At 42.9% G+C, this 12,278-nt stretch overlaps 1 protein-coding gene across 3 annotated transcripts in view; it reads left to right on the plus strand.

The window, feature by feature from the left end:
* Window positions 1–1,112: 1,112 nt before the first annotated feature.
* Window positions 1,113–12,278, plus strand: part of CNOT10 (CCR4-NOT transcription complex subunit 10) — a 96,807-nt gene continuing 85,641 nt past the window's right edge. For 2 of the 3 annotated variants that reach the window (XR_005198937.1, XM_017521687.1), the window contains exon 1: window positions 1,113–1,456. Coding sequence is in view for 2 of the 3 variants with exons in the window: in XM_017521687.1 (XP_017377176.1) it covers window positions 1,435–1,456 (22 nt within the window). In the remaining variant the exon portion in view is untranslated. The remainder of the gene's footprint in view (window positions 1,457–12,278) is intronic. The other variant, XM_017521688.2, reaches the window with a different exon arrangement.

Consider the following 12,278-nt stretch of genomic DNA (forward strand, 5'->3'; position numbering starts at 1 on the left):
GTAGCCAATACAAGATAAACATCCATGAATCCATACTGATATAAATATATTATTGAATAGATAGCTAACTGAGGGAGAAGAGGCAAATTTCCCTTGGGGAAGATAATTTATGTACATACTCCCCACGGCAGGAGGTAGAGCTTAAATGCCCCTCCTTCCCACCTTCAGTGTGGGTTGCATTTATTAACTTGGTTACAAAGTAGAGTGGAAGACTAGAAGTAACTGCACAGTGGAGAAAAGTGGCAAGCACCACCTCAGAGAGGTAACTGAGGTTAACATGATCAGTGACGTCATTTTGATAGCATGTACCCTTGGTTCTATGTGACAAGAATAGCCGGTCGCCTGTGGTCTTCCTTCTAACACCCAAAACCCCAATTTAACCATGAGAAAATGGGCAAACCCAAATGGAGGCACATTCCACCAAATATCTGAGGAGTAACTCTTCAAAACTGTCAAGGTCTTCAAAAACAAGAAGAATCTGAGAAACTGTCACAGCCAAAAATAGCCTATGAAGACATCATGAATAAATGTAATGTGGTGTCCTGGACAGGATCCTGGAACAAAAACCAAAACCAAAAAGGACATTGAAAGAAAGCTGGTAAGTCTGAAGAAAATATGTAGTTTAGTTAGTAACAATGCACCAATCAAACTGGTTTCTTAGATGTTATCAATAATGTACCATAGTAAAATAATTTGAGTTGTTCACAATCGGAGAAACCAGGTGAGGGGACAGGAACTCTAGGCGTCATCTTTGCAACTTTTCTGAACAACTAGAACTATTCTAAAATAGAAAGCGTTTCTTTTTAAACGGGGATCCTCAACAGCGCCTCTCTCACGGGGTGGTTGTGAGAAATCAATGAGATAGTACAGGCCAAGTGCAGGGCTCAGTGCTTAGACATAAATGTCAGATGTGGTTATTGCAATCTTATGTAAAATTGCAGGACAAAAAAGTTCTGACACTTCAATGTTTTAATCATAATAAGCAGAAGACAGAGGCGCGTAGGTCCCAGCGCGTCGCGTCCACCGTGCGAACATCAAGAGATTCCAGCCAGAACACTTCCGGCCGGGGGCGGGGCGCGGAGGAGACGTCGGCGTGGGGCGGGGCCAGCAGCAGTTCCCACGCCGGCGCTCCAGGCGCGGCGGGCCACCGCCCCCGGAAGTAGTGGGTACCGGGACGCCGTGGGGCGGAAGCTGTGTATGGCGGGAGGCTGTGGCGCTGCCCGGGCGGGGACGCTGTTGCTGTTGCTAGACGACGCGAACTAGCTCTCGTCACTTCCTCAGCCCGCCGTCTGCCCACTCCCCAAGCCGGAACCCGGGGACCCGGAGCCAGGGTAGGCACAGAGTTGTCCTCCGACGTCCAGGGCAGCTGCCAGCCCGGCGGCGGGAGTCAGGGCCACGCCACCTGCAGGGAAGAACCCGAGCCGAAGCGGGAAGATGGCTGCAGACAAGCCTGCAGGTAGGGCGCCAGCACCCCGAGCGACGAGACGGCGGGACCTGCGGGGCCGGGCAGACCCTGCTCTGAGAGGCGGCGGGGCCCCGGGTGGGGACTCCAGGGCGACTTGAATTTGGGCGTGCATTTCTTTACCCTATCCTCTATCTCAGCTGTCGCTAACGTGAGTCTTTGGGCCCCGGGTTCAGTAGTTGTTTGACTCAAGTGCAGTATGAAGTCGCTACTGGCTGCCTTTGCCGTGCTCTCCAGAATAACTCTGGCCCAAAAAGCTTAAATGTATTTTGCCGCTTCACAGACTTTTCTACTTCTTCGTGGGAAAAACAGACAAGAGAAAGTCGCGCTGGAGCACACATCTGCCTGTAATATCGCGTGGCTCACGCTGGGATTAACCTGGGCTGTTTTGGCCACATGTGGCTTCCTCTGGTCATTGACTCCTATGGAATTAACTTTGTAAAGATCATTCTTTTTTTTTTTTTTTTTTTTTTTTAAATAGAGATGGGTGGGGGTCTCACTGTGTTGCCCAGGCTGATCTCGAACTTCTGGGCTCAAGCGATCCTACTGCCTCTGCCTCCCAAAGTAAACCACTTACTTAAATAGGCATAAAATCCCATTGCCTCTCTACAGTCCGTGCTCCTAATATCTTGTGTTTGGTACCTAATTCCTCCAGTTCCTTGAAATTACTTAATCTCGATGGTTTTCTTATGGATTATTGCTCCCATTCCTAGAATCTTCTCCATTAAGGAATATAAAATTATTTCCTGACTATGTCCAGAATGTTCCCTGCAAGAAATTAATATTCTTTGTGGCATACAGATTTTATTGGAAAGAACTTGACAGGATTTAAAAGTGATGGAACTTAGAATTTTTACAGTGAATTTAAAGAAAAAAATCTCAATGTGCTGTGGAATTTAGTAGGTTCTGATCACAATAACTGACAAAGAAACCTCACTTGGAAATTAAACCAATTGTATTTTAGGTACAGAGGAATAAAAATCATTAGAGGGTCTCTTCAGTAATCTTCTAAGAAGAAAAACAACGGAGGAAAGGCCTAGAGAGGGTATAAGGAATATGCTGTGAAATTTTAGAGAGGTTGGTCAGGGAAGGCCTCTGGTGAGATGATATTTGAGTAGAGATCTGAAAGAAGTGAGGGAATGAGCCACATGGAAAGGGGAAAGGTGGATGGGGGAGAGACTGTTAAAAAAAAAAGGCATGGCCTGTTCAAGGCTGGACAAGGGGGCCAACATCTTCCTCCTTATTTTAAAATAGCGTCTGTGTTCCCCACATTTACCATTCTTACTTGCTCAAACCATTGCGCTTGCCCGAAATCACCTTTTTAGAAATAAAACCCATCCAGTTTTCACATCCTCAGTCATAAAGCCTTCTACTTGTTCATTTATTCATTCACGAAGATTGAGTGTTGAATAATGGATATGACACACTCCCTGCCTTTGAAGATCTGCTGCCCAGTCCATTGGAGGAGACAGACGTATCCTAGTTGTACTCCTGTTTGGTACGATCTGTGTATATGTGTAGTTGAAGAATAAGATCTACAGTAATGAGGGGACTGTTGTTTTCATTGGTTTAAGTTTATAGGCCATGTTGAGGAAAACTTCCTGCTTAGATATAAGGTTAAATTTATATAAAGTAGATGAATGTTTAGTGTGGCTCCCTTGAATCTCTGCTCGTCTCTATCTCAACTGCTGTGTTTTTGGCCTTTATCTTTTAATATGGTCTATGTCACATTAAGTAGTCTTCTCACTGGTGTTTGTCTCTAGTCTCTTCCTATCCCATCCATTTTCCTCACTGCAGCCCCCCCACTTCTTTTATCCCTTAAGGCATTCATTGAATCATGTTATTCCCCTTCCTATAAACTTTCTAAGACTGTACGTGCTTTGGGCATTAAGTCATCATGCTTTTTATTTAATTTTTATTATTTTTTCTTTCTCTTTTTAAGTCCTCACTCTTTAATGCGGTTTGTGGACATCTTCAAAATCTATTTCCAGCTGGTTTTTCTGTATCAACCCACTCAGTTCTTTATATCAGAAATTACTGTTGCAAAGCATTGTATTTTTTGAGCTTCTGGGCTGTAATGTCCTTTGTCTTCTCCATCTGGTGAACACTTTACTCATTCAAAGTCTGTCTTACATGCCGCTTTCTCTCTGAGCTCATGAGGTCAGGATCTTTGTCACAGATGGTCTTGTGTGTGTGTGTTCATCATTAGGTAAGAAAAAAAGGGTCATGAAAGGACTTAAAGTGAGTGACCTGATCACATTGACTGTTGTAAATGGTGGATTTAACTGAAGCAAGACAGGAAGCCCAGAAACCACCTAAGACAAGTTAATGCTGTGGTATTAATTTATTCAGTAAATATTCACCAATGGCCTGTTTTGCCAGGCACTACTTTAGGTACTGGGCAGGAAGAAAACAAAGTCTCAGTTCTCCTGGAGCTTATGTAGTATGAAGGACAGATGAGCATGTAAACAAAGTGAAAAAAGATGATTGCAAGTTGTGATAAATACTCTGAAGAAGTCCAGGTGTGGTGGCTCACACCTGTAATCCTAGCACTTTGGGAGGCTGAGACAGGCGGATTATCTGAGGTCAGGAGTTCAAAACCAGCCTGGCCAACATGGTGAAACCCCATCTCTACTAAAAATACAAAAATTATCCGGGCATGCTGGCATTCACCTGTTATCCCAGCTACTCGGGAGGCTGGGGCAGGAGAATTGCCTGAACCCGGGAGGTAGAGGTTGCAGTGAGCCAAGATTGCGCCACTGCACTCCAGGCTGGGTGACAGAGTGAGACTCTGTCTCAAAAAAAAAAAACCAACTCTGAAGAAAAATAGTAAGAGAGGCAGTTGCTCATGCCTGTAATCCTAGCACTTTGGGAGGCTGAAGTGAGAGGATTGCCTGAGGCCAGCAGTTTGAGACAAGCCTGGGTAGCATGAAATCCTGACTCTAAAAAATCAAAAGCCAAACATGTGTGCCTACAATCTCTGCCCCTAGGGAGGCTGAGGTGGGAGGATTGCTTGTACCTAGGAGTTCAAGGCTGCAGTGAGCTATGATCACACCACTGCCTGGGCAACAGAATGAGACCCTCTCTCAAAAAAATAAAATAAAAATCAGTAAGAGACCCAGGCACAGTGGCTTACACCTGTAATCCCAGCACTTTGGGAGGCCAAGGCAGGTGGATCACCTGAGGTCAGGAGTTTGAAACCAGCCTGGCCAACATGGTGAAACGCCGTCTCTACTAGAAATACAAAAATTAGCTGGGCGTGGTAGTGGGCGCCTGTAATCCCAGCTACTTGGAGGCTGAGGCAGGAGAATCGCTTGAACACTCGAAGGGGAGGTTACAGTGAGCTGAGATCGTGCCATTGCACTCCAGCCTGGGCAACAAGACCAAAACTCCATCTCAAAAAAAATAAAAAATAAAAATAAATAAAAAATTGGTGAGGGAGTAGAGGATGACTGAAAGCAAAGGCCCTATTTTTCGGACAGATTGGTTAGAGAAAGGCTTTCTTAGAGTTGACATTTAAACAGAGACCCTAAGGATAAAGAGCCAGCTGTGTTGGGGAAGAATGATCTAGGTAAGAGGAGCAACAAATGTACAGAACCCTTGCTTGGAAAATGTTTAAAGAACATCAAGCAGACCCCTTGAATACAAGCTCCCAGGACAGAGACTTTTGTCTTATGTTAGTCGTGTTCTAGTTCTAGTGTCAAGAACAGTATCTGACAAATAAGAGACACTCAACACGTAATTTAAGGCTGGATGCAGGTGCTCACACCTGTGGGAAGCTGAGGTGGGAAAATTGCTTGAGGCCAATTCAAGACCAGCCTAGGCAACATAGCCAGACTCATCTCCATAAAAAATAAAAATAGCCAGCCATGGTGGTGTGACCCTGAAGTCATACCTACCCCATAGTGTGAGGTGGGAGGATGGTTTGAGCCCAGGATTTCCAGGTTGCAGTGAGCTATAAGTGTCACCGTACTCTAGCCTGGGTGACAGTGAGACCCTATCTCAAACAAAAAAACAAAACAGAAAAGCCAGTACACATAATTTATAACATAATGAGCAAAGATATCGTGGCAAGAGATGAAGTCACAGTTGTGTCAGGAGCTAGTGTATGTTAGGTGTTACAGGCCATGGAGGGAGTTTGAATTCATTTTAACTAATGAGAAGCCAGTTGGAGTTTTCAACAAGGGCATGATGGTGTGATCTGATTTATAGTTAACTGAGCCAGGTGAGGAATGATAAAGAATTAAGAGTATGGGGTTTGAAATCAGATAGTCTAGATTTATCCTATTTGTACTACTTGGTATTTGTGTGACACTGGGCAAATTTCAATAAGCCTTTTTTTTTTAAGCTTCATCTTTCCTGTGTGTAGAATGAGAACGATGAAAGCGTCTACCTCACAGATATAGTAACAGGTTAAATGATATAATCTCAGGCCCTACTTTTTTTCGTTCTTTTGTTTGTTTATTTGTTTTGAGACAGGGTCTCACTCTGTCACCCATGTTGGAGTGCAGTGGTGCCATCATAGTTCACTGCAGCCTTGAACTCCTGGGCTCAAGTGATCCTCTTGCCTTAGCCTCTTGAGTAGTTAGGACGACAGGTACATACCACCATACCCAGATAATTTTTAAGTTTTTTGTAGACATGGGGTGTTGCTGTTTTGCCTAGGCTGGTCTTGAACTCCTGGCCTCAAGCGATCCTCCCATCAGGTTCTGGTGTTTTCTAAATGCTGACTAAGATTACTTTAGGGTAGTGGTAGGATGGAGAGGAGAGGCAAATGGGAGAATTGTTTAAAGATTGACATTGGCAGGTTTTGGTGACTGATTAGAGAGCCGTGCTCCTTGAAAAAGGGTATTAGTTGAGCCTCAGTTTCCACATTCATAAAAATGGGGATCCTAATAGCTTTCTATTATATTTACTTCACAGGGTTTTTAGCTTGTAAAGATCAACTGTGGTAAGTTATATGTAAAAGCCCACATTCTCTGGGAAGCAGAACTCAGTTAAGGTGCTACCTTTTTATTTGAAAGATACAAACCCAGGGTAGTGAACGTGAAGGAGGGAAGGAGGTCAAGCACATCAATGGAAGACACAATACGTTATCCCTGGCTACTGCTTCACTTTGAGCTGTGAGAGTTTTCTGGAGGGATTTTGAGGAGAAACTTCAGAGAGAAAGGAGGGATGATTTATCTGTCTAGCTTCCTGCCACTTTTGGTTGGCAGTTGGTGAGGACTCACCCCATTGGAGAACTAATTTACCTGTGCTGCTGGGCTGGATGTTTTCCCAGTGATGGATCACCCAGCTGATACCACACCCTGAATTGTATTTCAACCAAATCCTACAGGGAGGAGTGTCTTAGGATATAGGTAGGTACACCAACCAAAAACAAAGAGGCAGTGGAAGGTTTACAAGGTTTGTGTCTCTATATAGTATAGAAAAGTCACGTGAAACCAGTGTCATTCTTGACTAAGGAAATGAATACTGACAGTGTTTTGGAATTTGTGTGTGTGTGTACTTTTTAGGGTTATTTGAAAGGAGAAAGCAGCTGGAGTTAGGACACAAAATCCCAATTTGAAATTATCTGAGAATTTGCACTAGGAAGATGGTGACAGCAGTAGTCTCGATAAGAAAAGATTGATAACATTATGAAGAAGGAAAAAACAGAACCAGATGAGTAATAAGAAATCAAGACAAGAGCACTTAATGATGTTGGCTGGGCATGGTGGCTCACCCCTATAATCCCAGAACTTTGGGTGGCCGAGATGGGTAGATCACCTGAAGTCAGGAGTTCAAGACCAACCTGGCCAACATGGCAAAACCCTTTCTCTACAAAAATATAAAAAATTAGCCTGGTGTGGTGGTGTGTGCCTGTAGTCCCAGCTACTCAGGAGGCTGAGGCAAGAGAATTGCGTGAACCCAGGAGGTGGAGTTTGCAGTGAGCCAAGATTGCACCATTGCACTCCAGCCTGTACAACAGAGGGAGAGACTCTATCTCAAAAAAAAAAAAAAAAAAGAGAAATTCTAAGCCAGGATGACCAGAAAAACTGTAGAAAGAGTGAACAAATGAGACTCTTTTAAGTCAAGACTTTTATTTAGCCTGGCATGGTGGCTCACACCTGTAATCCTAGCACTTTGGGAGGCCAAGTGAGGTGGTGGGTCACCTGAGGTCAGGAGTTCGAGACCAAACCAGCCTGGCAAACATAGTGAAATGTCGTCTGTACTAAAAAATATAAAAATTAGCTGGGCATCGTGGCACCCCTGTAGTCTCAGCTACTCTAGAAGCTGAGGCAGGAGAATCACTTTAATTCAGAAGGTGGAGGTTGCAGTGAGCTGAGATGGTGTCACTGCGCTCCAGCCTGGGCAACAGAGCAAGACTCCTCAAAAAAAAAAAAAAGTCCGTAAAACAAAATGTATAGGTTTTCTATCATACCTACCTACCTAGTCTCTCTTTCCACATAACTAGTACCAAGGTTGCCATTCTTTCTATTCTTACACAAGTTCACATTGACTTAAAATACACATTTTAAGTCATCTATATATAATATATAAAGATGAGTAAGTATACTACAGCAACACTGTCCTGTCATTTGCTTTCTTCAAGGTCAAGTAAGGAATCTGTGCATTATTTGGTGTTTTTTCAACTTTTTATTATGAATGATTTCAGAACACCTAAAAAATTCAAAAAATAAAATGAGTATATATCTACCCTTTGGTTCAGCAACTGTTATATTTTACTCCATTTGCTCCCTATGTCTCTAGCTATGAGTTTTTCTTTCCTTTCCTTTCCTTTTCTTTCCTTTCCTTTTCTTTTTGGATGGAATCTTGCTTTGTTGCCCAGGCTAGAGTGCAGTGGCGTGATCTCAGCTCACTGCAACGTCCACCTCCCAAGTTCAAGCGATTTCCTGCCTCAGCCTCCCAGGTAGCTGAGATTACAGGCACACGCTACCATGCCCAGCTAATTTTTATATTTTTGGTAGACACAGTGTTTCACTATGTTGGTGAGGCTGGTTTCAAACTCCTGAACTCAAGTGACCTAACCTCCTTGGCCTCCCAAAGTGCTGACGTGAGCCACCGCACCCGGCTCTAGCTTTGACTTTTAATGTCACATCATTTCAAAATAGGTTACAGACATCATAGCAATTCATCTTTAAATATTTCAACGTGTATTTCTTAAAAATAGAGACATTCATCTACGTAACCACCATACCATTGCCGTACTTTATAGAAAATTAATGTTTCACTATATTAAAAATTTCCCACCGGCCAGGCACCATGCCTCACACCTGTAATCCTAGCACTTTGGGAGGCTGAGGCAGGAGGGTTACTTGAGCTCAGGAGTTACAGACCAGCGTAGGCAACATGGTGAAACCCTGTCTCTACCAAAAATACAAAAAATTAGTGGTGGCACATGCCTGTAGTCCCACCTGCTGGGGAGGCTGAGGTGGGAGGATCACTTAAGCCTGGGAGGCAGAGGTTGCAGTGAGCCGACATTACACCACTGCACTCCAGACTGGGTGACGGAGTGAGAACCTGTCTCAAAAAAAAAAAAAAAAAAAGCCAATTTTCCCCCAGACGTGGTGGTTCATACCTATAAATCCTAGCACTTTGGGTGGCCAAGGTGGTTGGATTGCTTGAACCTAGGAGTTCAAGACCAGCCTGGGCACCTGGTGAAACACTGTCTCTACAAAAAATACAGAAAGTTAGCTGGGTGTGGTGACATGTGCCTATAGTCCTAGCTATGGTATGTTTTTAAAATTTACTTGTAGGCACGGTCCCAACATATTGCCCAGGCTGGTCTCAAACTCTTGGGCTGAAGGAATCCTCCCACCTTTGTCTCCTAGAGTACTGGGATTACAGGTGTGAGCCACTGTGCCCAGCTTTATCTCCTGTATTTTCTTAAACTGGAACTTATTTCTACAGGCTTGATTAGATTTAGGTTCAGCATATTTTTGGGATACGTTGTAGGTGATGGTATATACTTTATTTTCTATATAAAGTACATAATATCTGGTTATCCAGTATTAGTGATGCTGAATTTGATCAATTTGAGATGGTGACAGGAACATCTTTTTCCATTTGCAGTTAGAGGTAATTTATGGAGTAACTGGCATTTTGTAAATATCCACTGTTGTTGATTCTTTCCTTAATCAGTTGTATTGCTGAGGGTTACAAAATAATTTTTACCTAGTTCTATTATAGTTTCTACATTTGCTAGTGAATATTATTCTATAAAGAGTAGCTCTCCTGGACTGGGTATGGTGGCTCATGCCTGTAATTTCAGTACTTTGGGAGTCCGAGGTGGGCAGACTACTTGAGTCTAGGAGTTCAAGAGCAACCTGGGCAACATAAGGAGAGCCCATCTCTACAAAAAGATTGAAAAAACTTAGTCAGTGTGTTGCTGCGTGCCTGTAGTCCCAGCTACTTGGGAGGCTTAGGTAGGAAGGTCACTGGAGCCTAGGAAGTCAAGGCAGTGAGCCACGATCACACCACTGCACTCTAGCCTGGTCTGCAAAGCAAGACCCTATCTCAACAACGAAAAAGAATAGCTTTCCTATATTGACTATTATTTTTCCCAGAAAGACATGTTAAATGCTAAAAGCTTAATTCATTCTTTTCAATTATCAGTTTTCAGAACAAGGAGTTAAGGTGGTAGTGACCTATGTTTGATATTTAAAGTGTTTTGTTTTTTTAATTTAATTAATTTTTTTGAGGCAGGGTCTCATTCTGTTGCCCAGGCTGGAGTGTAGTGGTGTGATCTTGGCTCGCTGCAGCCTTGACCTCCTGGGCTCAAGTAATCCTCCCACCCCAACCTCCCAAGTAGCTGGGACGACAAGGGCACACCACCACACCTGGCCAGTTTTTCTGTTTTTTGTAGAGACATGGTTTTGCCATGTCTCCCGGGCTGGTCTCAAGCTCCTGGACTCAAGTGAACCTCCTGCCTCAACCTCCCAAAGTGCTGGGATTACAGGTGTGAGCCACTGTGCCCAGCTTCTTGAGTGTTTTTAATGTCAGAATTTAGAGTAATATACTGGTCTTTTTTTTTCTTTCTTTTTTTTTTTTTAAGATGGGGTTTCACCATGTTGGTCAGGCTTGTCTTGACCTCCTGACCTCAGGTGATCTGCCCACCTCAGCCTCCCAGAATACTGGGATTACAGGCATGAGCCACCATGCTCAGCTGATGAGATTTACTCTAGTTTTAAAATATTAATAAATTTATTAAAGTTACAAATTCAAAAAGCCTAGATTTTACTTAAACTTTTACAGTGAATTTAGACAACTTATTCTACTTGGAGGTCTAATTTTAAAGGCCTGTGATAAATGTTTAAACTCATTTCGAAGTTCACCTTCAATGTAACACCTTCAAACATAAAATGTTAACTACTTAAAAATTTTCATCAAGACTGTGCTTTCAGGGATCATTTCTTTTTGCAATGGTACGATCTTGGCTTACCGCAACCTCCACCTCCCAGATGCAAGTGATTCTCCTGCCTCAGCCTCCTGAGTAGCTGGGATTACAGGCGTGCACCACCGTGCCTCGCCTGATTTTTGTATTTTTAATAGAGATGGGATTTCATCATGCTGGCCAGGCTGGTCTGGAACTCCTGACCTCAGGTGATCTGCCTGCCTTGGCCTCCCAAAGTGTTGGAATTACAGGCTGAGCCACCGCGCCGGCCATGCTGATATTGTTGATTTGTATTTCTGTTCCTTTATTTCTACACCACTGGGCAGGATCCTCAATTCTATAGCATTGCTTGTTACGAATGGCTTATTCTTTGGACTGCAAAGTGTGTGCTTTCCCATTTCTCCAGCTCCTCTTGTCCAGCGTAAAGTGGAGGGAATGTGGTTTAGTGAATAAGCCATTTGGGGTTTTGCTAAGTCAAGTATACTTGTTCAGATGATAGAAACCATATGTGAGGTATGTTAACCTAACTTTATGGTGACTTTCGTGTGCCTAAGTTGTTTTTCTTCGAAATGGCATCCTTCTTAAGCTTTAAAACTTTCCTTCACAAGGGCATCATTGGTATTTTATGACTGTGATCGTTGATTTCCTTAGGTCTTTTAACATCCGTTTTTTCTTTGGAAAAGTGTTCTTTTCTTGAACGTCAGTGGAGCTGTATTTTGATGAGCGTAGCTTATAGTCTCCTCCAATCAGATTTGAATGATTAACATTCTGTATTGGAACGTCTGTGTGCTTTCAGTTAACTGATGGTTTTCAGTTTGGAAAACGTGTTACATTTCTTTTCTGTTTAGTTCAAACCTAAAGGCAATTGTTTAATTAGAAATGAAGTCTACTGGTGTAAAGACTTTCAAGGTTTATGGGTCAAAGAGCTCTGTATGCACAGAAGGTCAGCCATGTTCATTAGGCCAGAGTAGAAGGAAAGTCAAGCTTATGGGTGAACGGTCGCATACTCTTTCCATTGGCAATGGAGACTACTTTTGGACAAATAAAGAAATGCTGTGGAATTATGTGCAGACTCTGTCTGGTAAGAAGTCAGTAGCTATAAATAATAAATATTTTAAAAACATTTTAAAAACTGATTACAAAAACAAATACCCATTTCTGGCAGAAAACTTGAGAAGTATACAAATATATGACAGGGAAAATAAAAATAATAATCCTGTTGAAGTGTGTGTGTGTGTGTGTGTGTATTTATTATTATTATTATTATTATTATTATTTTTTTAATGGGATCTCGGCTGGGTGTGGTGGCGCACACCAGTAATCCCAGCACTTTGGGTGGCTGAGGTGGGCAGATCCCTTGAGATCAGGAGTTCAAAGTCAGCCTGGACAACATGGTGAAACCCTGCCTCTACTAAACAT

Source organism: Cebus imitator, unplaced genomic scaffold (genome assembly GCF_001604975.1).
Source record: "Cebus imitator isolate Cc_AM_T3 unplaced genomic scaffold, Cebus_imitator-1.0 Scaffold21, whole genome shotgun sequence".
Lineage (NCBI taxonomy): Eukaryota > Metazoa > Chordata > Mammalia > Primates > Cebidae > Cebus > Cebus imitator.